Source organism: Microcaecilia unicolor, chromosome 3 (assembly GCF_901765095.1).
Source record: "Microcaecilia unicolor chromosome 3, aMicUni1.1, whole genome shotgun sequence".
Taxonomy (NCBI): domain Eukaryota; kingdom Metazoa; phylum Chordata; class Amphibia; order Gymnophiona; family Siphonopidae; genus Microcaecilia; species Microcaecilia unicolor.
In genome coordinates this window covers 534,748,061-534,775,055 of record NC_044033.1, presented here as the reverse complement: position 1 = coordinate 534,775,055, position 26,995 = coordinate 534,748,061, and the positions used below count along the sequence as shown (strand labels likewise).

At 46.4% G+C, this 26,995-nt stretch overlaps 1 protein-coding gene across 1 annotated transcript; it reads right to left on the bottom strand.

Annotated features, from left to right (window-relative positions):
• Positions 1-1,063: 1,063 nt before the first annotated feature.
• On the bottom strand, positions 1,064-25,931 carry CALHM6 (calcium homeostasis modulator family member 6). Its single transcript, XM_030195199.1, has 2 exons — positions 25,379-25,931; positions 1,064-1,480 (listed from the first exon to the last, which is right to left on the bottom strand). Exons 1-2 carry the CDS (start codon positions 25,928-25,930, stop codon positions 1,064-1,066), a joined length of 969 nt encoding a protein of 322 aa, XP_030051059.1. The 5' UTR covers position 25,931.
• Positions 25,932-26,995: the final 1,064 nt, after the last annotated feature.

Below are 26,995 nucleotides of genomic sequence, written 5' to 3'. Positions count from 1 at the left end.
AGACTTCTCCCAGGGATTTACAAGTTCAACCTGTCCTTCGAGTATTCAGGACATTCGTCTGCCATATTTCTAAAAGTTACAGCCTGCAACAGTTTTTGCAATGCGCAGGGTCGTAGCCAGACACCCAAGTTTGGGTGGGCCTGGACCCAATGTGGGTGGACAGAACACCGCCTTGTCCTACAAGTGATTTGGTTTCTCCCTCTCTCGCCTGCATGCCATATGGTCTTTCAAGCATCCCCTCTCCCCCGTATACCTTTTAAATAGCAGATTTTCACCGGCAGCAAAGAGTTGTTGGGAGTTTTTGGCTGGTGGGGCTTGGGGTCCCTGCCAGACACATTATAGGTGTACTGCTACTTGGTGGGCCTGAACCTAAAGTGGATGGGCCTGGGCGCACCCCGGCCCACCCTTGGCTACGCCACTGGCAATGCGAGACCTATGGAATGATTTAACTCTCATCAGGGTTCAATGTCAGTTTTGTTACACCAGCAAGTAAACTCTTACAGTAATCTAGCAACTGGTTACACTGGCTAAGTCAGTCCTAGGCTAGAAAAATGACGATTACAGAGTTGCCAGAGAAGGGGAGTTTCAGAAATATTCTGGTGTACCTTAATTTCAGCTGAATGGATGAGCGATGGAAGCAACAAAGGTTGATTCTAAGTGTCAAAACCATTGGGACACATGAAAATTGTGGGCTGAGGGAGGGGGAAAGATATGTGTATGTGTCTGTGCACTTGGGGAGGGGATTGGAGGGGTGGCACACTGCCACGTGTGACAGAATTTTGAACGAAGTTGGATGGATGGTTCAAGAGATATTGGGGAACAGACAAGCACACAGATAATCTGATTTTAATAAGCTTTCCATTGTAGCCAACTATGCTGAATACTTTAGTTGTATTCAAAGGTTCAGCATTCTATACTGCTCTATAACAGAAAACAACTGAAACGTTCACTTCAGGACCAGCACATGTGAAAAGAAGCTAATTTACCACAACTATCTTGGAGAGTAATAAAAATGGCCATAACTGAAGCAGTGCTATGAAATATTTACGAGATCTCAGTCCCTTTAAAATCCAGCTTCCCCACAATTGTCCACAAACTCCAGAACAATGGGTGGGGATCCGTCCCCCTCTGAAAGCCGGATGCTGGTGGTTCCCTCAGCACGTTCCACATATTTGTGTAACATGCTGTAATGTTGTTCCTTGGCATTGAACGTGTAGAGGGAGGAGACCTGCTGCCATTCTTTGGCGCTTGGAGTTAAAAATGGCGCTGGTTTTGTGGACTCAAAAAAGCTCTTCAGGTTTCTCTCTGCCAGTTCACGTGCATGTTCTTTAGACTTCTGCTCAAACAATTCTTGTTCCCTTTGTGAATAGGTTTTCCAAAATTTGAGTTGCAGGAAACTAACAGGGGAGCAGCAGTGGGAGATGCACATGAAAACCAGACCTAAGGTCATGATGCCAGCGATCAGGAGCCATCCCATAACCTAGAAAACAGAGATAGGACTTTCAGTCAAGAGCAATGATCCTGCAAAATAAAAGTAGTCAGTAAAGAGACATCATTGATCAAGCCAGGTATTATGAATGAAAGAAATGGGGGAAAAATAGAAGAATGGGGAAAAGCCCACTGATGCCTGTACACATGTGCAGCTTTAAAAAAGTTTTTTGGGGAAGAAATCAGTGATTTATTTATTTCTGTTTCTGCTGCTTTAAAACAGATACATTGTGATACTGGTGTACTGCCCCCTCCCTCCCCCATAGTTTATCTGACCAGTTATCTGATGGCTTTTCTTGCAAAACAGCATTGTAGTCAGGTAGTTTAATACAACCTTGGAGATTATGTTAGCTGTGAAACCTTTCTAGAGTTCCTTGGTTGGTTAGACCCTCCCACCCTGTCCTTCATCCCACCCCTCCTCCTAGGGGTGCCACTTCCTATATAGTTGCCTAATCCACTGTCTACCTCCAAAATTAATTAACTAAATCCAATTTGCAAATATTTTTTGAAGAAACAATCATCCCTGAAGGCAGTAGCGCTCTAGCTTTCTGCTCTGTACCAGGTAGAGAGTTGCACGGGGACAGAAATCTTACCCATCCCCACCCGTCCCTGCTGGAATCTTACCCATCCCCACAAGAATTTAATGATACATAAAAGAAAATTCCAATCAGCTCCCTCAGTCTCTCTCTGGATTTGAGCCACAGCACTGTAGGCAAGGAAGGAATGGAAGCTGAACCTTGGAACACTCTGGTGTGCACAGCACATGTAAGATTTGTCTCTGATTTACTGGCACTTGTGATAAATAAGAGGCTGTCCTAGCCGGGGCAGGCCACTAGATGGCACTGTTCCCCTAAAAATGTCCAGGATGTCCGGGGTAGGCCACTAAAGGGTGCTAGGAGAATAGATAGAGGTCGCTAGGATCGGGGAGAGCCCTGGGAGGTCCACAGGTGTAGGAGGTTATGGGCTGGGTCCTGTGTAGCTAATTAACCACTTTATACCCCACCTGAGATGTGAAAGGAAAGGAAGAGAGCTGGTAGCTGAAGGAAGAGAATCCCCCTGGAAAGAACTGGCTAAACCCTATGGACTTGTGGTGGACTGTGTGCTCAAGGAAGAGTCGTCAGGTGACCCCTTTCTTGGAGGGATCGTGGTGAGGTCGGATGCCCCAGGAGGTAGGAGGTGGCTGCAGTTGGAGGGTCAGAGAGGACCTGCTGCGGTTAGGCACCTCAGGTCCCCGGGAACGGGGGAAAGGGCCAAGCCATGTGAGGTGCTAAGAGAAAGATAAGGGACCGGGGCGAGCTAGGTGACCCCTCCCTCAGAGGGTGCATGGTATCGTCGGGCGCCTAGGAGGTAGGAGGGGGCTGCAGGGGACAAGGGTCAGATAGGGCCCGCTGCGGTGAGAGCCCCTCAACGCCTAGTGAATGGGAAGGGCCCGGGCCATGTGATGTGCTAAGAGGGGGATGAGGAGCCTAGATGGGGTGGTGAGGCCCAGGGATAGAACAGGGATGGGCCTCCCACTTAGCCATCTATCCCCCCTTCAATCTGTTCAGAACTCTGCTGCACGTCTTATATTCCGCCTGAACCGATATACTCATATCACCCCTCTTCTTAGGTCACTTCACTGGCTTCCAATCAGATACCACATACAGTTCAAGCTTCTCCTTCTTACCTACAAATGCACTCAGTCTGCAGCCCCTCATTACCTCTCTACCCTCATTTCCCCTTACGTTCCCGCCCGTAACCTCCGCTCACAGGACAAATCCCTCCTCTCAGTACCCTTCTCCACCACCGCCAACTCCAGGCTCCGCTCATTCTGCCTCGCCTCACCCTATGCTTGGAATAAACTTCCTGAGCCCTTACGCCAAGCCCCCTCCCTACCCATATTCAAATCCTTGCTCAAAGCCCACCTCTTCAATGTCGCTTTCGGCACCTAACCTTTATACCTTTCAGGAAATCTAGACTGCCCCTATTTGACTGACTGTACATTTGTCCTTTAGATTGTAAGCTCCTTTGAGCAGGGACCGTCCTTCTATGTTAAATTGTACAGCGCTGTGTAATCCTAGTAGCGCTTTGGAAATGTCAAGTAGTAGTAGAATTGCTGCTCCTCAGTGGAGAAAAAGGGTTGCTGAGGATGAGCAGCAATTAGCTTAAGGGTGGGGATACCTCCATCTCACACCAGCCCCTCATCTGGTCTGATCTGGAACCCGACTGCTCCCACATGGAAGTTCAGTACAGATCACACCCCTGCCACCACTTGTGAAGATGAAGCTTCTGCGCCCACTCTCCAGCAGGCCTCACTGGCCTGTGGCCTCTAAACATGACTCCAAACAGTCTCTTCCCAGCATCCTGAGCAATCCATCCTCAAGCTCCTGGGCCCCTTTCTCACTCAGGGTGAGCTGGTTCTCAGTATGTAAATTGTATTCAGATTAGCATGTTATCCTTTCACGCTCAGGGTGACCTGGTTCTCCAGAGGCAAAATTAAACAGGTCTTACCAACAGCATATTCAGTCAATTCTTTATTCCAGCCCCTGGGCACAGTTCTTCTAGCTTAAATACTTTATACATTTTCATATCTTCACACTGAGCCTCCCACACAGATTCCTGGGCTCAGCATTAACCTCAATACTTTGGGGACTTCTAACCCCAGGCTTTGCAGCCTGCTTCTCAGTACTGGGACACACAGCCCTACTTCTTCTTTGGACACCCAGTCCTTCCTTCCTTGGACACCCAGTCCTTTCTTTGAACACACAGTTCCTCTAAGTACTGAGGCTACACAGTCCAACACTAATGCTTTAGGGACTTCTTACCCCAGCCTGTTTTTCTTCCTTGAGCACACAGTCCACCACAAGTCCATAGGGTTTAGCCAGTTTTTTCCAGGGGGATTCTCTTCCTTCAGCTACCAGCTCTCTTCCTTTCCTTTCACATCTCAGGTGGGGTATAAAGTGGTTAATTAGCTACACAGGACCCAGCCCATAACCTCCTACACCTGTGGACCTCCCAGGGCTCTCCCCGGTCCTAGCGACCTCTATCTATTCTCCTAGTGCCCTCTAGTGGCCTACCCCGGACATCCTGGACATTTTTAGGGGAACAGCGCCATCTAGTGGCCTGCCCCGGCTAGGACAGCCTCTTATTTATCACACACTGTGTGCTGAGAGGTCACCACATGCAAGCGCCAGTAGGTCAGGTGACATCCGATGCTCATGCCTGTGTCAGAGCTGAGGTCCTGGGAACAAACAGGATTAATTGTAATATAGTAAATGACAGCAAATAAAGACCTAAATGGTCCATCCAGTCTGCCCAATAGTCACACTTATTATCAATTCATGATTAAATTAATGTGTGATATTATATACTTGATTATTGTCTTTCTTTTGTGTTTCTGGAACAGACCATAGAAGTCTATCCAGCCTTATCCTTATGTTCCAACTGCTGGACTTGTCGTCGAAGCCCACTCCAGTCTATTCATCTTCTCATTTGTGAGACAGACCGTAAAAGTCTGTCCAGCACTGTCCTCATGTTCCAGCCACTGAAGTTGTTGTCTAAGCCCTTTCCAACCCATCCTAAACCAGATTGCCATATATGAGACACAGACCATACAAGTCTGCCTGGTATTGGCCCTAGTTCATCACAGCCAGAATCACAATCTAAGCATCACTTGACACATCCACACACATGCAGCCATTTAAGGTTAGGGTTTTTATAACTTCCATTTTTTAATTTCATCATCATTTGTGCCTCTACCACCTCCTTAATTGAAGACTTTCCGCATTTCTGCTGTTAAAGCAAGAAGGAGGAGGAGGAGGAGACAGCACTCAAAGAACGTGGTACTCAGTAGATGAGAGGCTGGCGCAGGTGCAGCTTACACTTCCATGGGAACCTCGCAGGAATTGTTTCCATCCCCACAGGAATCCCGCAGGAACTGCTTCTGTCCTTGCAGGAACCCTGCAGAACTGCTTCTGTCCCTGCAGGAACCCTGCAGAACTGCTTCCATCACCGCGGGAGCCCCGCAGATTCCACAGGATTCCCGCAAACTCCATTCCCATGCAGGTCTCACAGGTACCCTTCCTATTTTAGAATAACATAACATAGTAACATAGTAGATGACGGCAGAAAAAGACCTGCATTGTCCATCCAGTCTGCCCAACAAGATAAACTCATATGTGCTACTTTTTGTGTATACCTTACCTTGATTTGTACCTGTCCTTTTCAGGGCACAGACCGTGTAAGTCTTCCCAGCACTATCCCTGCCTCCCAACCACCAGCCCCGCCTCCCACCACTGGCTCTGCCACCCAATCTCGGCTAAGCTCCTGAGGATCCAATCCTTCTGAACAGGATTCCTTTATGTTTATCCCATGCATGTTTGAATTCCGTTACCGTTTTCTTTTCCACCACCTCCCGCGGGAGGGCATTCCAAGCATCCACTACTCTCTCCGTGAAAAAATACTTCCTGACATTTTTCTTGAGTCTGCCCCCCTTCAATCTCATTTCATGTCCTCTTGTTCTACCTCCTTCGCATCTCCAGAAAAGGTTCATTTGTGGATTAATACCTTTCAAATATTTGAACGTCTGTATCATATCACCCCTATTTCTCCTTTCCTCCAGAGTATACATGTTCAGGTCCGCAAGTCTCTCCTCATACATCTTGTAACGCAAATCCCATACCATTCTCGTAGCTTTTCTGTGCACCTCTTCAATTCTTTTTACATCCTTAGCAAGATACGGCCTCCAAAACTGAACACAATATTCCAGGTGGGGCCTCACCAACGACTTATACAGGGGCATCAACACCCCCTTTCTTCTGCTGGTCACACCTCTCTCTATACAGCCTAACAACCTTTTAGCTAAGGCCACCGCCTTGTCACACTGTTTTGTCGCCTTCAAATCCTCAGATACTATCACCCCAAGATCCCTCTCCCCGTCCGTACCTATCAGACTCTCCCCGCCTAACACATACGTCTCCCATGGATTTCTATTCCCTAAGTGCATCACTTTGCATTTCTTCGCATTGAATTTTAATTGCCAAATCTTAGACCATTCTTCTAGCTTCCTCAGATCCTTTTTCATGTAAAAAGATCTCTTTTTAACATACTACTACTTAACATTTCTAAAGCGCTACTAGGGTTACACAGCGCTGTACAATTTAACATGGAAGGACAGTCCCTGCTCAAGGAGCTTACAATCTAAAAGACAGGTGTACAATCTAAAGACAAGTGTAAATCTAAAGACAAGTGTACAGTCAAAAGACAAGTGTAGAGTCAGTCTGATAGGGCATACTATATTTCACGAAAGGTTAGGTGCCGAAAGCAGCATTGAAGAGGTGAGTTTTAAGCAGAGATTTGAAGATGGGTAGGGAGGGGGCTTGGCGTAGGGGTTGAGGAAGATTGTTCCAGGCATAGGGTGAGGCAAGGCAGAATGAGCGGAGCTTGGAGTTGGCAGTGGTGGAGAAGAGAACTGAAAGGAGGGATTTGTCCTCTGATCGGAGGTTACGGGCGGGAACATAGGGGGAGATGAGGGTAGAGAGGTAGTGAGGAGCCGCAGACCGGGTGCATTTGTAGGTAAGGAGAAGAAGCTTGAATTGTATGCGGTATCTGATCGGAAGCCAGTGAAGTGACTTGAGGAGAGGGGTGATATGAGTAAATCGGTTCTGGTGGAATATAAGACGTGCGGCAGCGTTCTGAATGGATTGAAGGGGGGATAGATGGCTAAGTGGGAGGCCGGTGAGGAGTAAGTTGCAGTAGTCAAGGCGAGAGGTAATGAGAGCGTGGACGAAAGGTCGTGTGGTGTGCTCAGATAGGAAAGGGCGAATTTTGCTGATGTTGAAGAGGAAGAAGCGACAGGTCTTGGCAGTCTGTTGGATATGCACAGAGAAGGAGAGGGAGGAGTCGAAGATGACTCCGAGGTTGCGGGCAGATGGGACGGGGAGGATGAGGGTGTTATCAACTGAGATAGAGAGTGGAGGAAGAGGAGAAGTGGGTTTAGGTGGAAAGACGAGGAGCTCGGTTTTGGATATGTTCAGCTTCAGGTGGCGGTTGGACATCCAGGTAGCAATGTCAGATAAGCAGGCCGATACCTTGGCCTTGGTCTCCGCGGTGATGTCTGGTGTGGAAAGATATAGCTGGGTGTCGTCAGCATAAAGATGATACTGAAAACCATGAGATGAGATCAGTGAGCCTAGGGAAGAGGTGTAGATTGAGAAGAGAAGGGGTCCAAGGACAGATCCCTGGGGAACTCCAACAGATAGTGGGATGGGAGTGAAGGAAGATCCATGAGAGTGTACCATGAAGGTGCGGCGGGAGAGATAAGAGGAGAACCAGGAGAGGACAGAGCCTTTGAACCCAAAAGAGGACAATGTTGCAAGAAGTAACTCATGATTGACAGTGTCAAACGCAGTGGATAGATCGAGGAGGATGAGGATGGAATAGTGGCCTCTGGATTTGGCGAGGAGCAGGTCATTGCAGACTTTAGAGAGTGCTGTTTCTGTCGAGTGTAGGGGGCGAAAACCGGATTGAAGTGGATCGAGGATGGCATGAGAGGAGAGAAAATCGAGGCAGCGACTGTGAACGGCGCGCTCAAGTATTTTGGAGAGGAAGGGTAGGAGAGAGATGGGGGCGGTAGTTGGAGGGGCAGGTAGGGTCAAGTGATGGTTTTTTTTAGGAGAGGTGTGACTACGGCGTGTTTGAAGGTGTCAAGGACAGTTGCGGTGGAGAGAGAAAGGTTAAGGATGCGACAGATTGAGGGGGTTACAGTATGGGAGATGGTGTTAAGTAGGTTGGTGGGGATGGGATCGGAGGAGCAGGTGGTGCATTTCGAGGAGGAAAGAAGGCGGGAGGTTTCATCCTCAGTGATCTCAGGAAAGGAGGAGAAAGAGGCCATGGTTGGTTGGTTGTTGGAAAGGGCTACAGGCTGAAGAGGAGGTGGTTTAGTAGTGAACGCAAGGTTGATCTTTTGCACCTTGTCGCAGAAGTAGTCAGCCAGTGATTGAGGAGAGAGTGAAGGGGGAGTGGGAGCGGGGGGCACTTTGAGGATGGAGTTAAGGGTGGTGAATAGACAACGAGGGTTGGAGCTGAGAGAATTGGTCAATTGGGTGTAATAGTCCTGTTTTGCAAGGAATAGGGAGGAATGGAAGGAGGATAGCATGAATTTGTAGTGAAGGAAGTCTGAATGGGTACGAGATTTCCTCCAGAGGCATTCAGCGGATCGGGTGCAGGAGCGAAGGTAACGGATGCAAGGGGTCAGCCAAGGCTGGGGATTAGTATGCTTAGTGGGACGGGAGGTGGATGGAGTGAGGGTATCCAAAGCAGAGGAGAGAGCGGCATTGTAAGCAGAGACCGCTTTGTCTACAGTCTCGGAGGACATGATGGAGGGGAGGAGATTAGAGATACTAGAGGATAAAGTGGGAGGGTCAATAGCCTGGAGATTCCTGGAGGTGGTGAAGAAGTATGAATGTGATCAGGTGATGATCGGAGAGAGGGAGAGCAGAAGCGTGGAAATTGGAGGGTGAGCCGGAGGAGGAGAGGACGAGGTCAAGACAATGGCCGTCACAGGTTTGTTGCTCTTTGCATACCTTCAGTAGAATTATATCAATTTACCTTCTCTTACCCTTAAACTTACTAGAGACTTACCATTGCCCACTTCAAAAGGGGACAAGAAGTCATACTCTTTTCTATTCTCTATAGTAACATAGTAGATGACGGCAGAAAAAGACCTGCACGGTCCATCCAGTCTGCCCAACAAGATAAATTCATATGTGCTACTTTTTATTTGTACCTGTCATCTTCAGGGCACAGACCGTATAAGTCTGCCCAGCACTATCTCCGCCTCCCACCACCGGCTCTGGCACAGACCGTATAAGTCTGCCCAGCACTATCCCCGCCTTCTACCACCGGCTCTGCCACCTAAACTCGGCTAAGTGTTTAAAATTAAACTGTCTGCTTCCAGAACTTACTGAACAGGTGAAGGAAAAAAAAATAGGGTTTAGTCTTTGGGAGGTCTCTTCACTTCTTTTATCCACAGGTACAAATAGCTCCTGCAATTGTAGTATGGCAAGAAACATTGTGCCGTTAAAGCTGAGGCTCTCATTACAGCTCCTGCCTTTGTCCAGACTGAATGCTTTGCCCAAGACAACATTCTGGTTTCATGCAATAGATGTATGCACTTTCCAGCTCATTTTCGAAAGAGAAGGGCGCCCATCTTTTGACACAAATCGGGAGATGGGCGCAGAGGCGTAGCCAGGTTTTGATCTCAGGGGGAGCAGACTTTTATAAAATAGGCGCTGGTTGGTGTCAGCTAGACAGCAGTGTCTGTGTTGTTGCTCAGGGGCTGTGGCGGGCAATGATTAATACAGGCTGTCTCTGTTGCGTCTTGCCTACAAGGAAACAGTAAGTTACATCATGAGGCAGGATGCAGAAGAGGTCCCTGGACTGGCCAGAGCATGCAACCTTAACTTCAAATAAATATATTCAAATCGTGACCATCACCTGAGGAATAGCACACCCAGTCCTTCCACTGCTAGACACCTTGTTTAAATCAGATGGGCTTTTGTTTGTGTGACGACTCTACAGGAGGTGAAGAACACTAGTCTTGAGCATTTTTATTTTGGGTGGCCTTTGGTGGCCCTTGCCCCAGAGCCTACTTTCAAATAGGGCTAGACACTTTGTGAAATAACACAAACCCCTGCAAAAAGACACCCACAACCTATACTGAAAACTTACCACACCAAAACAGCCCTAACCCACCTATGAAAAGACAGTGTTATAAATATTACAGTGGGACCTAGAGAAGTGTTTCCCTAGGTGGTCCTGGAGTACCCCCTTGTCATTCAGGTTTTCAGGCTATCCACAATGAATCTGCATGAAAAAGATTTGCATGTAATGGAGGCAGTATATGCAAATCAATGTCATGCATATTTATTGTGGATATCCTGAAAACCTGACTGGCAAGGGGGTACTCCAGGATTGCCCTAGAACACAAAACTTACCACCCCCTAACAGCCCTAAACCACCTATCAGAAGATAGTGCTATATATATTACACTGGGCTCTAAAACACCAATATACCTACTATTGGGAAAGTGGAACAAGCTGTACTGTTACACATTCCTACACAGATACTACATGCTAGCAGAATCCTTCACCTCAGTTACACATGCAGAACATGGGCAGACCCTCATCTTCTATATAACATAAGAGTGGCCATACTGGGTCAGACCAACGGTCCATCTAGCCCAGTATCCTTTTTCCAATGTGGCCAACCCAGGTCACAAGCACCTGGCAGAAACCCAAATTGTGACAACATTCCATGCTACCAATCTAATGCAGAATAGGGAGCCACAAAAAAAACCCCAAAAAACAACAACAAAAATTGAAAGAGAGACCCCCTGCCCATGGAAGCCAGACTCTAAACAGTGCAATACTAATGTGTTGCTTGGGTATTGCAGCCTGCTCACTTGATCACCACAGACTGCTCACAGAATAAAATACTACAGATTCTTTTATATTCGTATTGGGTAAATACTAAAGGAAAGCTATAGAAAAGTAAAGTAAGATATATATATATATATATATATATATACACATACATACATACATCACTGGTCAGGAATTACATCATTCAGGCCCTTGTCTCATCAGCTGGGGGGCCCGTTTGCAGCAAAAAGCCTGAAGGGTCCAGACCAGGAACAAGTCTTTTCTGCACGATGCGTCCACCCACAGAATGAGCCCCAAGGCTCTGCTGCAAAAAGCCCCCCTTTTTGTTAAGCTAAAACGTATCCAGGCACGTGAGGATTCAGTCATATGCTCTCAGTTCAGGCAAACAAACCACTGGCCAGGTGGGTTATCTGCCAGACTTCAAACATACCCCGCCTCCCTCCTGCACAAGCTGACTTCAGAGACATTTCAACCTGTTCTGGAGATGTGCCTTATCTCATACATTGTTCACTGAGATATACCAGGAAAGTCACTTTTGGGTCAAACACAGGGGATTTAAAAAAGGTATTATTGATTAAAGCAAGACTGAAAAGCAATTTTTAATATTTTCCATCACATACTGGTAAAAAAAACTACAACAACAACAACAACAACAACAACAAAAAGAGACAGAAATGCATTTTCTCCCATCTCAGTGCTTACTCATTTAAAGTATTAAATAAAAATATTTTTCTACCTTTGTTGTCTGGGAATAGTCTTTTTTTCCATGTTCCATGAGTCAGCCTTACAAATTCTTTTCCAGGTTGACCTATTTCTTCTCTTGCCTCTTGTCTTCTTCCTTTCATTCTCTACATCTGTTTGGCTCTGATCTTTCATTTTATGTCCCCACTATCAAATAGCTGTGTATAGAGCTGTCAAGTGATCCAGTTCCAGAAGGGAGATTTTTCAACCAGTCCTAGTGTGAACTCACATCCCAAATTCATGTGGGATTTGCAGTCCCTGGTTCTACCCATCAAAATCTGTGCTGCAGTACATCCAAAATGACTTGAGAAAATGCACTCGGACCCCTCTACTGTTTTCTCATTTGCTTTGGTCCCACTGTCTCTTTTCTGTTTTTTTCTGTTTCTTCTGCCTTTACAGGGTCTCTTGCCCATCTGACATTTCTTCTGTCTCCAAGTACACCATCCTTTTTTCCTCTGCACCACTATTTGTCCTGTCCAGCATCTCCTTTCTGTGTTCCTTGTCCCTATCCTACCCCCAAGTTCAGCATCTGCCCTTTCTGTGTCCCCATCTTCCCCCTTTTTCAGCACAAGTCTACCTGGTTTCCTCATCTCCCACTTTCTAGCATCTGCCGTCCTGGTGTCCCCCACCTCTCCCTTTTTCTAACATTGTCCTGTATCCCCATCTTCCCCCTTTTCCAGCATTACCTCTTTGTCCCCATCTCACCCATTTTTCACCATTGTCCCCATATCCCCATTCCCCTTTCCACTGGTGCCCCTCTCTGTCCCCATCTCCTCCTCCTCTTTCCAGTAGTGCCCTCTTTGTGTCCCTATCTCCTTCCCCTCCCATGTGATAATCTTTGAATAACTGTCTATACTTATGGCTATGATTTCTGAACATGTGGTATCAATAAAGGACAAACTTTTAAATGCCCAGTTGGGTATATATGCTAATCTCAACTTTGTTAAATGTTTCAGACACATCCATCTATTTATTCCCATGATATAACTAAATTATATTATTCTGTCTCACTGTATTTTAAAATGTAAGCCACACTGAATCCAACTTTGCTTGGGATAATGTGTGATATAAACATATATAAAAAAAAATCCTTTATCCTCCACCTTTCAAGACATTGCCTATCCTGCTGGATAGTGATGGCACAAGGAAAGTAAGTTTGGCTCCCTTGTTAAAGTGGACTAGATTGACCAGAGTGGAAGTGAGCTTATTAAACCTTCCCCGCCCGCTTTCTCCCTTCTTCAGCACCCCCCCCCCCCCCCCCGCGGCTTTCTTCCTTCTCCAGCCTGCCCGCTTTCTCCCTTCTTCCTTCTCCAGCACAACCCCCTGCCCGCTTTCTCCCTTCTTCAGCCCGCTCGCCCGCTTTCTCCCTTCACCAGCACCCCCAGAGCGTTGCATCTTTCAGTTTCACCTTCTCCTCTGCCCGTCGTCTCCCTCCTGCGCAGCACCGGCGATTCAGAGTGAGCCTTGCTTCTGCCGGCATTGGGGCCTCTTCTCAGGCATGTCCCACCTCTGCAGAAAACAGGAAGTTGCAAAAGAGTAGGCGGGACGCGCCTGAGAAGAGGCCCCGACACCGGCAGAAGCAAGGCTCACTCTGAATCGCCGGTGCTGCGCAGGAGGGAGAAGACGGGCAGAAGAGATAGGACTCAGGAGGGAGCAGAAAAAAAAATTATTGGCATAGGGCGCATAGGTGCCTTTTTTTCGGAACAGCTGTTTGGGGGAGCGACCGCTCCTCCTGTGCCCCACCTGGACCTGAAAAAAAGAGATCAAATAAAGTGGACCAAATTCTCACTTTATTTGATCTCTTTTTTTCAGGTCCAAGTCCCAAAAAAGTGCCCGAACTGACCAGATGACCACCGGAGGGAATCAAGGATCACCTCCCCTGACTCCCCCAGTGGTCACTAACCCCCTCCCACCGTCAAAAAAACAACTTTAAAAACTTTTTTTGCCAGCCTCTATGCCAGCCTCAAATGTCATACTCAGGTCCATCGCAGCAGTATACAGGTCCCTGGAGCAGTTTTAGTGGGTGCAGTGGACTTCAGGCAGGTGGACCCAGGCCCATTCCCCCCCTACCTGTTACACTTGTGTCGGAAAATGGGAGCCCTTCAAAACCCACCTTAAACCTACTGTACCCACGTGTAGGTGCCCCCATTCACCCCTTAGGGCTATGGTATTGGTGCATAGTTGTGGGGAGTGGGTTTGGGGGGGGGGTTGGGGGGCTCAGCACCCAAGGTAAGGGAGCTATGCACCTGGGATCAATTTGGGAAGTCCACTGTAGTGCCCCCTACATAAGTACATAAGTAACGCCATACTGGGAAAAGACCAAAGGTCCATCGAGCCCAGCATCCTGTCCCCAACAGCGGCCAATCCAGGTCAAGGGCACCTGGCAAGCTACCCAAACGTACAAACATTTTATACATGTTATTCCCAAAATTGTGAATTTTTCCCAAGTCCATCTACTAGCGGTCTATGGACTTGTCCTTTAGGAAACCATCCAAACCCTTTTAAAACTCTGCCAAGCTAACCACCTTCACTACGTTCTCCGACAACGAATTCCAGAGTTTAATTACACATTGGGTGAAGAAAAATTTTCTCCTATTTGTTTTAAATTTACTACACTGTAGTTTCATCGCATGCCCCCTAGTCCTAGTATTTTTGGAAAGCGGTTGGTGTCCTGGCATGTGAGGGGGACCAGTGCACTACAAATGCTGGCTCCTCCCACGACCAAGTGGCTTGGATTTGGCCGGGTCTGAGATGGCCAGCTTCAGTTTCCATTATGGGTGAAAACCGAAGCTGGCCATCTCAAACCCGGTGATCTCAACATTTATGTCTAGATTTGGCCGGCCCAACCGTATTATCGAAACGAAAGATGGACACCTATCTCGTTTGAAAATATGGTTGGCTCCGCCCCTTCACGGCACCGTCCTTGGAGATGGGCACCCCCAGTCAAAAATGCCCCTCTTTGAATCCCTCATGAAAGAAGTACATGAACTAAGAGAGAAGGTGGCAAAACTAAGAAGCATCTGTGACAATTAGAAAACCATCCTGGAGATGCATGATGAAACACTGAGGATCACCAGCAAATGGAGTGAAGATTTTGTTCAAAAAGAAGACAGCTGGACACAGGTCACCAAATCCTGAAAAATCAACTCTATCTTCTGTTGAACTGGAGAATCGGTTCACAGCCCTGGAGGTAAAAGAACTGAAAACATCTCGAGAACAAGAGGAAACAATGATCAAAAATCCCAAGGCCACTGGATTGGTGGCCAATAAGAAGCGAAAGGTAGTGGTGGTCGGTGATTATCTTCAGAACGGTAATGATGCACCCATCTGCCGACCAGACATAATGTCCGGGGGGGGGGGGGGGGGGGGGTGTTGTCTGCCTGGTGCCAAGGGTCGAGATGTAGCGGAAAGATTGCCTAGACTCATCAAACCTACTGACCACTATCCTATGCTGCTAATTCAGATCATCTTCAAAATTTGCACCTTGGTCCACAAAATTATCTAAGGCATAGTCCCAGGATACATGACAGACCTCATAGATCTACCAACCAGAAACAGAATCGGATCATCACGATCATACCTAAACTTACATTACCCAAATTGCAAAGGACTGAAATACAAAACAACTTACGCATCCAACTTCTCCTACATAAGCACACAACTACGGAATGGACTCCCAAAAGCTGTGAAAATAATCCATGACCATCTAAACTTCAGAAAATCGCTAAAAACCAACCTCTTCAAAAAGGCTTACCCCACTGACCCAATGTAAATCCCCACACCCAGCAACACAGCACAACCAATGAACGTACTGGACAATATACAATCTTCACTCCCTTCGACCCTCACGATGCCTGACACACACCTACCTCATTCAACCACAATTCAACCTTGTATTTGTTCTCAACTGACTGACGAACGCCTTTACGGTGTTATGTAAGCCACATTGAGCCTGCAAATAGGTGGGAAAATGTGGGGTACAAATGTAACAAATAAATAAATAATCCATGTGGGCACAAATGATATTGCTAGGTATCCTACTGAACATATCAAATGCGACTTCATGGCTCTGGGTTAGAAGCTAAAGCACCTAGGTGTGCAGGTGGTGTTCTCATCGACTCTTCCTGTTGGAAGTAAAGGCCAAATGAGGGAAGCTCGCATCCTGGAGCTAAATGTGTGGCTGCGTAGATGGTGCCAACATGAGCACTTCGGTTTCCTTGACCATGGGATGATTTTTCAAGAGCTACTGAGCGGCGATGATATCCATCTAAGAAAGGGATGAAGTGTCTTCAGTAACAGACGTCATCCCTTAGATTTATTTACTAAAGGAAAGTTATATTCTAGTGGAATTTGAAAGTTAAATCAACTGAAAATTCTTTGATCAGACTGTATCATTTGTAACAAAAATAAAAATATGAAGGTACCCAAAGAGAAAAGACACCCCCAAATCACTAATGTTGAAACTCATACCAGGAAACTGTTGCTACTAGGGGATTCCATTATCAGAGGCATTAACTTTGAAACACAGTTCAAGGGGCCATGCAAATTGAAATGCCTTCCAGGCTCTTCAGCTACCAGGAGTACCAAGCAAATAATCTCTATAATCAGAGGAGTCAAACACTGATGTTGTTATCCACCTGGGAACAAATGACTTGTCCAGTAATACCCCACTTGCCACACGGAGAGCTTTTCAGGAGCTGGGAGAGGGGTTAAAACCTTTGATATAAACAACAGCTTTCTCTGAAGTACTACCTACCTTTGGAAAGGGAGAGAAAAGATTGAGAAGTACTGAAAATTTCAATAGCTGGCTCAAAGCCTGATGTCACCAAGAAGGATTTAGGTACATAGGAGGATGGGGCAATACATGGAAAAACAAAAGACTATACTGTAACGATGGGCTGCATCTCACTGTGGCAGGAAAAAAACTCCTTGGGGAGAAATTCAGACAATATATTTCTAGGCATTTCAACTAGAAGGGGGGGGGGGGTGGCATATGGAGGCAGTTCACTTCAAGTGGTCACCCCCAACTAAAGCTAAAGACAAGATGCATCAGTAGAAAAGAAAGCAATGAAAACAACTATCTTAGCAAATCACTTCTTACCAACACAGCAGGAAGTGAGACTAAACAAAAAAACTAAACAGAAGATAAAAATTCCACTGGAATGTAGATGGAAAGCGATAACCACAAATGCTTGCAGTGTAAGCAATAAAGTTCATGACCTTCAAGCCCTGATGTTGGAGGCAGACTTAGACGTTGTTGCAATCATGAATGGGATGCAAACATACCAGGCTATAATCTATTTAGGAAGCATAGAGATGGTCATAAAGGTGGAGGAGTAGCTCTGTATGTGAGAAATTATATCGTAGCGACTGAAATGACAGGGACCTGGGGACTACTGCAAGTTACTCCTCACCGGCCTCCCACTTAGCCATCTATCCCCCCTTCAATCTGTTCAGAACTCTGCTGCACGTCTCATATTCCGCCAGAACCGATATACTCATATCACCCCTCTCCTCAAGTCACTTCACTGGCTTCCGATCAGATACCGCATTCAATTCAAGCTTCTCCTCCTTACCTACAAATGCACTCAGTCTGCTGCCCCTCACTATCTTTCTACCCTCATCTCCCCTTACGTTCCTGCCTGTAACCTCCGTTCACAGGATAAATCCCTCCTCTCAGTACCCTTCTCCACCACCGCCAACTCCAGGCTCCGCTCATTCTGCCTCGCCTCACCCTATGCTTGGAACAACCTTCCTGAACCCTTACGCCAAGCCCCCTCCCTGCCCGTCTTCAAGTCTTTGCTTAAAGCCCACCTCTTCAATGCTGCGTTCGGCACCTAACCCTTACCGTTCAGTGAATCCAGACTGCCCCAATTTGACTGCCCCTATCGGATCGACCGTTCACTTGTCTATTAGATTGTAAGCTCTTTGAGCAGGGACTGTCTCTCTTTGTTAAATTGTACAGCGCTGCGTAACCCTAGTAGCGCTCTAGAAATGTTAAGTAGTAGTAGTAGAAAGGAAGAAGCGATATGGATCACTTTAAAAAGAGATGAGAGAACCTCTGTCCACGTGGGTGTTGTCTACAGACCTCCGACACAATTGGATGATCTAGATAAAGATCTGATCACAGATATCCATAAGTTGGGAAAGAAGAGAGAGGTGCTGTTGCTGGGAGATTTCAATTTGCCAGATGTAGATTGGAAGGTTCCATCTGCGGAATCGGAAAGAAGTAGAGAGCTCGTGGATGCTTTTCAAAGTGGCAATACTTATGTACTTAAATGCTGAAGGAACCCACAAGGGAGGGAGCGACGCTGGATCTGGTGCTCACAAATGGGGATAGTGTGTCAAATGTCTGAGTGGGTGCCCACCTGGGCAGCAGTGACCATCAAACAGTTTGGTTTGATAAAACAGCTGAAGTGGAGGGCAGCCACTCAAAACTCAAAGTCCTGGATTTCAAGCATGCTGACTTTAGTAAAATGGGGGAATACCTGAGGAAGGAGCTGATGGGCTGGGAGGACATATGAGAAGTGGAAGGACAGTGGTCCAGGCTGAAAGAAGCTATAAATATGGCCACAAACCTTTATGTAAGGAGAGTAAATAAAAGCAAGAGAAAAAGGAAACCAATATAGTTCTCCAAGCAAGTGGCTGAGAAAATCAAGGCTAAAGAGTTGGCGTTCCTGAAATACAGAAAAACTCAAGAAGAGGAACACGGAGAGGAATACCAGATGAAACTGAAAGAAGCCAAGAGAGAGATACGTCTGGTGAAAGCGCAAGTGGAAGAACAAATGGCTAGAAAGGTAAGGAGGGGTGACAAAAATTTCTTCAGGTATATTAGTGAAAGAAGGAAGACAAATAAGGGAATTGTGAGACTGAAAGATGCTGCAAACTGCTATGTAGATAATGATGAAGAAAAAGCAAATTTGCTAAATAGATACTTTTGTTCTGTTTTCACAGAAGAAAATCCTGGAGAAGGACCACAATTGACTGGCAAAAGTACATATGAGAATGGAGTGGATATAGCACCGTTCACGGAAGAGAGTGTGTATGAACTACTTGAAAATCTAAAGGTGGACAAAGCCATGGGACCGGATGGGATCCACCCCAGGATATTGAGGGAGCTCAGAGAGGTTCTGGTGGGTCCTCTTAAAGATTTGTTTAATAAATCCTTGGAGACGGGAGAGTTTCCTTGGGATTGGAGAACAGTGGATGTGGTCCCTCTTCACAAAAGTGGTGATAGGGAAAAAGCTGGAAACTACAGGCCGGTAAGCCTCACTTCGGTTATTGGAAAAGTAATGGAAGCGACGCTGAAGGAACGGATAGTGAATTTCCTGGAAGCCAATAAGTTACAAGATCTGAGACAACATGGTTTTAACCAAAGGTAAATCATGCCAAATGAATCTCATTGAATTCTTTGACTGGGTGACCGAAGAACTGAATCATGGACGTTGTTACGTCCCTCACCTGGTTCCAGGCCTGCGCGGCCGATTCGCCGGTGGGTCGCAGGCCACCGGAGATAGCCGGCCATCTTGGATGTGGTTCTTCAGGGTAGGTCGGCCATCTTGGGATGGGCATCTCAGCTTGAGGCAGCCATCTTGGAGTTGGGCAGATTCAGGAAGGAAGCCCATATTTGGACGTTGGGCTTCTCTGCTGATGGGGGAAGCCATCTTGGATCAGCTGCACATGTTTGAGCTTGATTCCTTCACTATTTAAAGCCCTGCCTCCAGTCCTTCGTTGCTTCGGTCTCAATTGTGATTGAGGTCCACGCTGGTGCTCCTTGTCTTCAGTTCCTGTGTTCCTGACCTTGGCTTGTGCCTGGACTACGCGTTGTGTTGCTGCCTGCCCTGACCTTGGACTGTTTCATGACTATTCTTTGCTCTGCTGATTACGGGCTCCTGGACTGTGTTTGTTTGTCCACCTGTCTTGTCAGCGGTCGTGCAACCCCGCCAGTTCCAGAAGTCCTGGTGGCCGCCTGCACCTGGGGGCTCAACTCTCAAGGAACGGCGGTCGCTTCCCAGGTGAAGCTAGTGGTTGTCTGGCTGCCTGACCGAGTGCGGTGTCACTCCATCTTTGCTGTGCTCAGTCGGGGCACAAGGGCTCACACATCCCCTGTCATAACAGACATGCTATAGACGTAATCTACTTAGATGTCAGCAAAGCTTTTGACACGGTTCCCCACAGGAGGCTCTTGAATAAACTTGACAGGCTGAAGATAGGACCTGACATGGTGAAATGGATTAGGAACTGGTTGACGGACAGATGCCAGAGGGTGGTGGTTAATGGAGTTTGCTCGGATGAGAGAAAGGTGAGCAGTGGAGTGCCTCAGGGATTGGTGCTGGGGCCGATTCTGTTCAATATATTTGTGAGTGACATTGCCAAAGGGTTAGAAGGTAAAGTTTGCCTTTTTGTGGATGATACTAAAATTTGTAACAGAGTGGACACACAGGAGGAAGTGGAAAACATGAAAAAGGATCTGTAGAAGCTAGAAGAATGGTCTAAGGTTTGTAATCAAAAACAGCGAAGATGACGCAAAAAACGGAAAAAAGGAAACAAAAGAAAAAAAAGGAAAAAAATCAAAAGTAAAAAAAGAAGAACAGTGGAAAATAAAAAATAATAAAAAGTGAAAAGTGCAAAATACACAAATGGAAGAAAAAACTATAAAAAACAAAACTATAACTGAAATACAAAAATAAAAAAAAAGGGGACGACACAAGCAAAATGGAAAAAACTAAATGAATTTATTGAGGTGATATGACTCGACACAGCTGTGTTTCGGCCCAACTGGCCTGCATCAGGAGTCTAAATAAAACAAATAAAGTTTAATTTAAAACATATCAAATTTAAACACCATTGGTATATAATAAAAGATGAATCAATATACAATAAAAGACAAAAAACAAATAAACTACAATCATTGGTCCATTGTTTTCTTTAAGTACAATTTTAAGAGGGAAACTAACCAAAGGTTTGGCAATTAAAATTCAATGCGAAGAAATGCAAAGTGATTCACTTAGGGAGTAGAAATCCACGGGAGACGTATGTGTTAGGTGGTGAGAGTCTGATATATACAGACGGGGAGAGGGATCTTGGGGTGATAGTATCTGAGGATCTGAACGCGATGAAACAGTGTGACAAGGTGGTGGCCGTAGCTAGAAGGTTGCTAGGCTGTATAGAGAGAGGTGTGACCAGCAGAAGAAAGGAGGTGATGATGCCCCTGTATAAGTCGTTGGTGAGGCCCCTGGAGTATTGTGTTCAGTTTTGGAGGGCATATCTTGCTAAGGATGTAAAAAGAATTGAAGCGGTGCAAAGAAAAGCTACAAAAATGGTATGGGATTTGCGTTACAGGACATATGAGGAGAGACTTGCTGACCTGAACATGTATACCCTGGAGAAAAGGAGAAACAGGGGTGATATGATACAGATGTTTAAATATTTGAAAGGTATGAATTCACAAACAAACCTTTTCCGTAGATGGGAAGGTGGTAGAACTAGAGGACATGAAATGAGATTGAAGGGGGGCAGACTCAAGAAAAATGTCAGGAAGTATTTTTTCACGGAGAGAGTGGTGGATACTTGGAATGTTCTCCCGCGGGAGGTGGTGGAGATGAAAACGGTAACAGAATTCAAACATGCGTGGGATAAACATAAAGGAATCCTGCTCAGAAGGAATGGATCCTTGGAAGCTTAGCCGAGGTTGGGTGGTGGAGCCGGTGGTTGGGAGGCGGGGCTGGTCCTGGGCAGACTTCTACAGTCTGTGCCCTGAAAATGGCAGATACAAATCAAGGTAAGGTATACACATAAAGTAGCACATATGAGTTTATCTTGTTGGGCAGACTGGATGGACCGTAGAGGTCTTTCTGTGCCATCATCTACTATCAATATATATAAATGGCGAGTGTCGTACTCACTCGCAAATGCGCAGTAGAGACCCTCTCTGCTCCGCCCCCGCGTCAATACGTGATGACGGGGGCGGAACAGAGAGGGTCTGTACTGCGCATTTGCGAGGGACACCACCGTCGCTAACGCTCCCCCCACCCGGAGTCGCCGCCGCCACCCACCTTCCACCCGGTCGGGCCCTCGCTCCACTATTGAAACAGCGAGGGCACGCAGCACACAGCTCTACTGCTGAGCTTCCGTGGCCTTCCTTCTTCTCTGCCTGTGTCCCGCCCTCATGTGACGTAACGTCATCGAGGGCGGGACACAGGCAGAGAAGAAGAAGGAAGGCCACGGCAGCTCAGCAGTAGAGCTGTGTGCTGCATGCCCTCGCTGTTTCAATAGCGGAGCGAGGGCCCCACCGGGTGGAAGGAGGGTGGCGACGGCTCCAGGGGGGCGAACTCGGAGGGGGAGCAGCAGCGGCGAACTCGGTGGCGGGGTGGGGGGCCTTTCAACCCCCCCTTCCTATACTAGCCCGTTTTTACGGGCTGAACGGCTAGTGTTACTATGTTCCGTTTTCTGAAGGATTTTCTTTGAGCTCTAATAGCTTCTTTTACATCACTTTTTAACCATGAGAGCTATCATTTGGCCTTTCTTCCTTCTTTTTTACTACATGGAATATTTAAGGTCTGGACTTGCAAGATGGTATTTTTGAACAGCATCCATGTCTGATGTACATTTTTGACCTTCGCAGCTGTCCTCTAAGATTTTTTTTTCACTGTTCTTTTCATTTTATCATAGTACTAACGTATTGGATTTCCTGTGTATATTTACTCCAAAGCTAATATCTAATCCGATCATATTGTGATCACTGTTACCTCCCGCACCAGATCATGCGCTCCACTAAGCACTAGGTCTAGAATTGTTCCTTCTCTTGTTGAATCCTGTACCAGCTCCATAAAGCAGTTGTTGATATTAGGGAATTTTACCTCCCTATCATGCCCTGATGTTACATTTACCCAGTCAATATTGTGATAATTGAAATCACCCATTATTATTGCGTTGCCTCCCTAATTTCTGATAACATTTCTGCATCTGTCTGTTCATCCTGGCCATATTCTACAACTTAATTGTATGCTGCATGAAAAAAAGACTTGTGTGATCTGTTTTTATTCTGCTAATTTTTGGTTGAGGAAAAAATGGGAAAATGGAGGGGGGAAAAACCCCCCAACTGCACTTAAAAATAAAATCACAAAAAGAGGGCGAATGTAGCATGTGAAAAAAACCCTGAGAGAGAATAAACTATGAAAACCAGGAAAGGAGCTCCTGAGTAGAGAAAGGAAGCTTGAACTGTCCAAAGCCAGTCACAATGCAGTGTGAAACAAGCATTTGGGGTAAACACGCAGAGTGTGGCTCATAAGATTCTTTTAAATCCCTCTGCTTGTAAATGTATGTTTTTGTGTTCGGGGAGGGAGGTTGGGATGTGTGTATGTATGTGTTTGTGCGTGTGAGTGATCAGGAAATGAGAAGGAAAGGCAGTCTGAAAGGCGCAATTCTGATTGGAGATCTGCAGAGAGAAGTTTTAAACTCAGAGAAATGCCCAGACATATTACCTACCCTTTTGTCTTCTAAACATTAATGCATCATTTTGCTGACTTCTAAAAGCAGTGTCCTGAACACATCTCACAGTTGTCAATGGTTTATCCCCCTATTTACTAAGCTGTGCTGGCGGGTGCTGTGTGTGTTCACTTTGAACAGGCTGTGTTGGCATTGCTGTGCGGCTTAGTAAACAGGGGGGTTAAGTCTGGTCCTACGCATGGCATATAGAGGTAATTTTCAGGGACTAGATTTGGGGGTAGTGAAATTTATGAAAAGGTGGGGCAGTCGCAGGGGGTAGTTTTGGAGGTTGGGGCAGTTTGCTGATGGTGGGTACTTTTGGGTTCTAGGTTTTCAGGTTCAGGCAGTTTATATGATGGTGAGTTGAGTAGGGTAGTTTTAAGTGCGAGGACAGTTTGTTGGGTGTTGTGTCAGTTGCAGCTGGGGTAGTTTTTGAGATGATGGGGCAGTTGCTGGGGAGGGGGGTTAGTTTTTGGGGTGGGGTAATTTGGTGATGGTGGGTACTTTTGGGTGGTAGGCTTTCAGGTTGGGGCAGTTTGCATGATGGTGACCAGTTGGAGTAGCTTTTTGAAGGGGGTAGTTTAAGGAGTGAGGACAGTTTGGTTGTGGTCTGGCAATTGCATGGTATATTTGTGGGTGTAGTGGCAGTTGTATGTGTGGAGGAGTAGTTTTAGGAATGGGGCAGTTGTGGGAGGGTAGTTTTTATGCTGTGGGGACAGTTTGGGAGGTGGGGCAGTTGCAAAGGAGACAGGAGCTGTTTGGGGGTTTGTAACAGTAGGAAATTTCACCTCATGAACTGCCTTGCCCTATTCTCTAACTGCTATATTTCATTTTAAGTTTCTATGTGACAGAAGCAGTAAATCCTTTTCCCATTTTTTTTTGGAGGGGGCCTCATTGTTCTAGAATTCCTGATCCAATTTGGTCCATTTTTTAACTCAATGGGTTCGATATTCAGCCAGCGCTGATCAGCGTTTTGCTGACCGCTGCAGGAGTTATACCTGGAAATACAATGCCAGGCTACCTCTGAGCTCTGGAGCCGCTGAAAACAGCCAGTTAAGTTCAATATTTGGCACTTAACCGTATGAAGATAGAACTGCATTTTATGTGATCCTATTTATGTGATTATCTTAGCTGGTTAAGTGCTGAAAATCAGCTCTTAATCGGCTATGTGTTGACTCCATCCCCAGAACACTACAAAATTATGGGTTTTGGCTTGGATGCTACCTGTGTGTTTGTCACTGAAATAGTCAGTTATCCCTGGGTTAGCATTTAAATTGTTTTGAATATCGGACCGTGGTGTGTCTTTCTACCGGTTTTCCCCAATCCTAAGATTCGTCCCAACCCACTAATTTTTCTGTGTCACAGAAACTGGAATTCTGGTTCCCAATGAAAGGCATTGAGCTATTTTGAGGGGGGCTTATTTCTCTGGGCACCCCAGTCTAATTTGGCTTATTTTCAAATTAATTTTGCTTTCTTACCGTTTCTTCACTCGTGTCAAGTTTGTTCTGTTAACTTTTTAAAATTATTTTATCCTGAGACTTTTGCTGGGTTGGAAAGAATAAATAAAAGAAAAAGTGCTACAGCAGGAAAAGAAGTTCCCAACAGGCGGAGGATGGAATCTAAGCTCTATAGAGCTAGATACACCAAGCTCTCCCCTACATCAGTGGCATAGCCAAGGGTGGGCCTGGATGGGCCTAAGCCCACCCACTTTGGGCTCAAGCCCACCCAGTAGCAGCACACCTATGATGTGTCTGGCAGGGATCCCCAGGCCCCACCAGCCGAAAACTCCCAACAACTGTCCCTCCTGCATACCAGCCTTCCCTCTGATGTATTTCCACCTATGTGGAAACAGGAAGTTGCATCAGAGGGAAGACTGTGGGGCCAACATGAGCAGTGTGTATTAGTTGCTGCTCACTGTCAGTGAAAATGTGCTATTCAAAAAGGTATGCGGGGTAGGGGGGATGTTTGAGAGACCATATGGCGTGCAGGCAAGAGAGTGGGAGACCAAATCACTTGTGGGACAGGGCGGAGTTCTTCTGCCCACCCATCTTGGGCCCAGGCCCACCCAAATGTAGGTGTCTGGCTACGCCCCTGCCCTACATGTGTCTGCAATAGGAAATAGCAAACTGATCTTTCTTTCAGTGAATAGATAAGTGTTGGAATAGTCCCATTTCCCTTTCCCTTGTACAACAGTCTTACATTAGAAAGTCATATCAAGAAGAATATTATTACTCCAGTACCTGAGACTCTGCTCTGCGTTGCAGTAGGATTTCTTCCACCTGGGACTTTTTCATATCCAAGTGCTGGGTATTGGCACAGGGCACGCGGGACACTTCCTGTGGGCATGTTGCATCCTTTCCCAGGCACAGAGACTTTCCCAAGGTGATGTTTGGATAGCCGCTCATAGCACATTCATAGAAAGTGGCATTCAATAAAGCTGATGCGATCCATGTTAGAGGTGCCAGAGCCACAGCTGCAGTAACCTGGCAGAAAATGCACAGGCATGGACAATACTGGCCACCCCCATACAGTCGGGGTCTTGGCGAAGCGCAGCAGCCTGTAAAAAGCTTCCACATCCGGGTGCTCAGCACATATCCAAGCAGCAGGAGTACCAGTGCAGGCACCAGCAGGAAGACCAGACTATAGGAGAAGTTCCAGGAGTTACAGGGGCACCTGAAGACCACAGCAGAGAACAGTTGCTCCCCACCAGCAGCCAGCAGGGACAGGGTCCCATAGCCAAGCAGAGCCGAATGCTTCACCACTAGATTCAGCACTGGCTTAAAGGGAGCCATCTGCTGAGACTCTTTTAATAATCTTATTCTGCCTCCTCCTCTCCTAAACCTTCCTCTGCCCCGCTCTCCCCTCTTCTTTCCCTGATCTCCTTCTGCCCCTCTGTATCCTCCTTTGTTGCTTCTCCCCTAACCCTTCTTTTCTATTCTCTGCCTACCCTGACACTTCTTCTGTTTCTCCCCTGTTCTGTCGCCTGCTGTAGTGCAGAGTTCACATCAAAGAAAAACAAGAAGAAATCTGAGGTTTCAGAATTGTAAGAAACTTTCAGGTTTCACTTTCTTTTACACTGAATTCCAGTTTATGCATCCTCTGAGGATGCTCAGCCAAGGGTAGGTGGGGGAAAGGGTGAGAGGCATTTAGGAGGTAATTTTAAAATGCATTTCAATGGGTAAATAGTCTTCTATGTGCATAATCCTCTGGACCACATGCACATGACTGTATGTGGATAAGGTTTTATGGCCTGAGAAAGGTGTTCCCAGGGACAGGGTTACAGAGGGACTGGCATTTACTATAAATGGACATAAAAAGAAAGCAGGAAATTTGTGCTTACTAAGTGCTTGCAAAGTGATGCATTTAGGGAGTAGAAATCCAAGGGAGATGTATGTGTTAGGCGGGGAGAGTCTGATAGGTACGGATGGGGAGAGGCACAGGAGCCAACTTTTCAAAATTATTGGGGGTGCTAAGCCCAATGGAAGTAATCCCTCCCTGGACACATACAAGGAATTTTTCCAATATTGGGGGTGCTCAAGCACACACAGCACCCACAGAGTCGGCTCCAGGATCTTGGGGTGATAGTATCTGAGGATCTGAAGGCGACGAAACACTGTGACAAAGCGGTGGCCCTAGCTAGAAGATTGCTAGGCTGTATAGAGAGAGGTGTGACCAGCAGAAGAAAAGAGGTTTTAATACCCCTGTATAAGATGTTGGTGAGGCCCCATCTGGAGTATTGTGTTCAGTTTTGGAGGCCGTATCTTGCGAAGGATGTTTAAAAAAATGGAAGCTGTGCAAAGAAAAAGCTACAAGAATGGTATGGGATTTGCGTTACAAGACGTATGAGGAAAGACTTG